Raw genomic sequence first — 4409 nt, forward strand, 5'->3', positions numbered from 1 at the left:
GACCATCATCTCCCTCGACCCATCCATGCCTGGTTGCTTCTGGAACATCAAGGATTGGGATATGAGACCGCTTCAATTGGGCCACACGATAATTCGCTCTTCTGATATGGGGGTATTGAGACTTCTTGCATGGTGGGAGGCGTGCCAGGTCTACCTTGGACTTGGCATTTCTCCATTGTTGGTCCATCTCGTTTGTATATGTGCAGTGGAAGTAGGGATGCTGGTGGATCTAGTTTGAGACTACGCTCCTTGGACTTAGGAATGGTTGGGAGGGTCCTGATTTGTTGAGGTTCAACGCCATCTTTTGTCTCCTGTATCATGATTCCGGCTGATTCATCGACACCGTTACTCCCGTTGAATACCTGTCAGCCTTTGATTATAATTATCCCACTCCGAATGGAAGAGGCTATTGCGTTCACCCCTCACAATCTGTGGGGTGAGCTGCGTAGATGACTGGTCCAGCGCTTTTGCCAAAGCAGTTTCCAGCTGAATACCGAAATCATAAGTCGCACAGTTACCAAGTCGACTGAGAAGGGTTGTAAGTTGCTTACTTCTGTACATATGTCTGAGTGTCAGACACAGCAAAATGTGTTTCAGGAGTTTCCACTCTGAATTTGTGACAGAGCGACACAGGTCCTGTCCAATCGATAAAACCAAGCGCTTGGACTTCTCACATTTGGATGTAGGGTTTCCAGATATGACGAGATTGAGAAATTTCTGGAGTTCTTCTGGGAGCATATCTGTATTGACGGTGAGATCAGCTGCAGTCGGAGGCCATGGAAGATCCTTGCCCTCCTTGAATGCTCGACGGATGATTCCTCGCAAGATTAGTGCAACTTCCTTTATGCTGTCCTTGGTAGCGACCTTGTAAACTTGACTAACAGCTTCGCCAACTGTGAGGGAAGAGCTATATACCAAGTAGAACGAAATGAAACCTTGCTCATCAGATTCAACCTTGTTGATCGAGAGTTTTGTTCCGAGATGTGTATTCTTTTCAAGCCGTCGCATTCGTTTCTCCGAACGATAATTAGAATGAGCAAAAGCAGTTTCATCGAGTTTGGCAACATCGATTAAGCGAAGCGAAGAAAGTTGAATTGTTTGTTTCTGGATAAGTACGTGCTGCTCTATGAAATCAACCGCTGCATTGTGAGCGGCAGTCAGATGAGCTTGTTCTGCAATTGTTTGAGGGTTCTTGCTGTTCCCTCGTGTTGACGCCCGCTCAAACTCTTTTCGGCAGTAGGAATGGAACCGAGCTTCAGCTGCGAAGAGATCAACACCTTTGATCCTCCGAAGAAGTGATTGATTGCCCTTTTCCTCAGCAAGAGATTCAATCTTCTGCCATGCTTCAGTCATTGTGAATTTAGTTGGACGTTGTGTGGTACGAGTGTTTTTATTGGTCACATGAATGGGTCCCTCCTTTTTCACAGAAGATACACTCCGGGCCAAACACAGTTGCCGTATTTCCTGGTTTCCGGGGAGAGTGGCGATGAGAGAAGGCGGGTTCGGAACGATTTCGGCTTTTGAGACGATCTAGATTCTTTGAGAAATACTGATAGCAGCCCCTATGGTAGCCTGTAATGGTCAAATCATAACCATCTAATGAGTCTGGCATCTGTCGGCATACCTCTTCCATGCGGAGTGCAGATGAGGGTGATTCTGCCAATCTCACATCACGAATCTCGTGCAACACTGCCAGTCTCTCTGTCAGGTCTGCAACAGTTTGCAATGCCGTAAATTTGTCATGTTTAACACCCCTCACCACATGCATGAAGTATTTTTCAGTTTTGGTTGTACATGAGAGTTCACCATCACCAGAAGCTTTGGTCCTTTTTCACTTTTGGCCATGATCCATGGTGAAACAAAGCTTAGTAAGGGCATAGATCCACTTCTACCATTAACCTGTAAAACACAGAGACACGATGTTACTCCACTGACATCATGTAGTAGAGGCAAAATGTTGGCCAGCTTCTAAAGCGAATCAACTTCGCTAACAAACTTGACGTATTAAGACGATACTTGAAAAATGATCACATTTTGTCCTATTTTGAAGGTTTTTCTCGATTTTGATCTAATAAATGGCATCTAAACGCTAAAATAATGTTCTTAAATGATTTACAATCCCACAATTAATTGAAAAAGTTCTTTCATTTATGTTTCTAGGTCATGTGGTAAAAAAGTTATGACTTATTAAAATTTTCGCTGACGTTTGTGACGAAATCCAAGATGGCCACCGAATGGACCCTTCGAGCCACTTTTTTTCTTGGGAACATGTCAAATCTATTAATAGACACCATTGGCAGTTTAAAAAACCCGGTGTCATTAAATTGCAGAGGGGGTGCATGGGAACCCCTAATTCCTCCCCAACTATCAGTTCAGTGTTGCATGTCGACGAGGCAAGCTTCACTTTTGGTGACACCTTCAAGATGTATGATAGATTTTACATCATCTCTGACACCAAATCTGAACCTCTGCTCGTTCTCATCGGTATCGATGTTTGGAAATGGAGGTCGACACCAGTGTCACTGTTTCCCTTGTCAGCTGAGCTGCTTTCACCAACCTGTGCAGTGAACCTGACTGATCTGAACTGCACCAGGTGTCCTATCAGCTCTCTACCGACACGGCTGAGCAGATCAAACCATGTGGAACTTGTGATATTACCTTCTCTTACGGCAATCGTTATTGGTCTTGCCCTTAATGGGATGCAAGACGATTGCAATGCCCCTGTCTGTGAATGTGTGTGTGTGTGTGTGTGTGTGTGTGTGTGTGTGTGTGTGTGTGTGTGTGTGTGTGTGTGTGTGTGTGTGTGTGTGTGTGTGTGTGTGTGTGTGTGTGTGTGTGTGTGTGCGTGCGAGTGTGTGTCCGCATCTCTATTTTTTCACTTTGAAAATGTTTTTCTCTGCAACCGCCTCTCTGGGCGATGCGAAACTTCAAACATCGGAGAGACTCCTCGTGGAGAATATTTTGTTGCTAACTCTGACATCATTAGTGGAGCGGCCAAGAGCCAAACATTTCGCTTGACCCCTCCACACTCTAGAACAAGGGAAATTAGGTATCGTTGGATTCGTTAGGATGTCTACTTTGTGAAAAACGATGTTCTACAGTCAGATTCCAATTAAAACATCGCCATTTAACCCATTTAACCCCAAAAACGCATAAAAATTTGAGAATTTTGAAATATCTTAATAATTGTTATTTTGGTACTTCCAAAGATTGAAAACTTGGTAACATCACATTAATTCCTTTCTGCCAAGTACACTCTCATAATATTTGGGTTGAAACCCACTTTAATGGGGTTTTGGACCCCCAAATTCCCCAAAATTAGGGGTTTTACCCATGTTTTTTTTTTTGCCATTTTTGAGTCCAAAGATTTGATGCAGTACCCCTCCCCCACATTAGAACAAAACAAATAGTCTCATTTGATTTGTATGGATGTCAACTCTATGAATATTGATGTTTGATTTGCATATTTTAATGCTAACATGGTTAATTAACCCCCTGTTTGCAAAAAATAAAAATCCATAATTTTGGGATTTCTCCTTAATTTCTCATTGTAACTGCACACTGTAGCTTAGACTCGTACTTTGTCTTCAGTTATACAAAGAAATCCTTGCGCAAAACGTTACACTCGTTGTTACTTTATCACTTTCTAATTGTGTATGTGTATGTGTGTGTGTGACCTCAAACTTTTTCCTTGCAGGTTCAAGAAAGTATGCAACCACCAGAAGAACCCCCTCAGAAGAGGAGAAGAACGAGTCTTTCTGAATGCTGCGTATTTTGCGAGACTTCATTATCCAAAACCCAAGCTAATAACCCAATTGTCCAGAATCCTACAGTCGAAGGATTGAAATCCATTCTGAAAGCTGCCGAGCTTCGTAAAGATGGTGACTATGATCAGCTGTTTCCAGTGAAAAACGACATCCTAAAAGGAGATACTGTTATCAAATTCCACCAAAAGTGCAGAGAAAATTATACGAACAAGAGGAATATCCAGATAGCCGAAAGAAACACTGGTACATGTGCTGACGGTGTCACTGATGATGGCGCAACAGGTAGTGGGCCTACGGTTGGACCGTCTCGTCTCCGGCGATATGACACGTCGCAATTTGACATTCGATGAGGCTGTTTCATATGTGGGAAATCACATAGCTGGAAGGAGAAACTGTCGAACGTCTCAACTGGGACGGGGACCATCACACGGCAAAGAGTGCTTGATGCAGCCATTCAGAGAAACGACTATGAGATTCAAATGCGAATGCTGTCAAACACCGACTTGTTTGCAATGGATGCAAAATATCATCACTCTTGCTATTCTCATTACATCTCGCTTAACAATATTAAAGCTGCTAGTGCGAGGGCTAAGGTTGATAAATCTGACAATGCGTGTGCCTTCAAAAGTTTGTGTAAGGAGA

The 4409-nt window shown here is 43.2% G+C and overlaps 1 protein-coding gene across 1 annotated transcript; it reads right to left on the reverse strand.

Moving 5' to 3' along the window:
* Window positions 1–345: 345 nt before the first annotated feature.
* On the reverse strand, window positions 346–1353 carry LOC147035368 (uncharacterized). Its single transcript, XM_085867284.1, has one exon. It carries the CDS (start codon window positions 1351–1353, stop codon window positions 346–348), a length of 1008 nt encoding a protein of 335 aa, XP_085723410.1.
* Window positions 1354–4409: the final 3056 nt, after the last annotated feature.

This window comes from Eptatretus burgeri, chromosome 1, assembly GCF_056783735.1.
Source record: "Eptatretus burgeri isolate ZD-2024b chromosome 1, Ebu_testis_v1, whole genome shotgun sequence".
In the NCBI taxonomy this organism is placed as follows: Eukaryota; Metazoa; Chordata; class Myxini; order Myxiniformes; family Myxinidae; genus Eptatretus; species Eptatretus burgeri.

Excerpts from the sequence above, each read along its gene's own strand:
- LOC147035368 (XM_085867284.1), bottom strand. The coding sequence starts at position 1,353 with ATGACTGAAGCATGGCAGAAGATTGAATCTCTTGCTGAGGAAAAGGGC.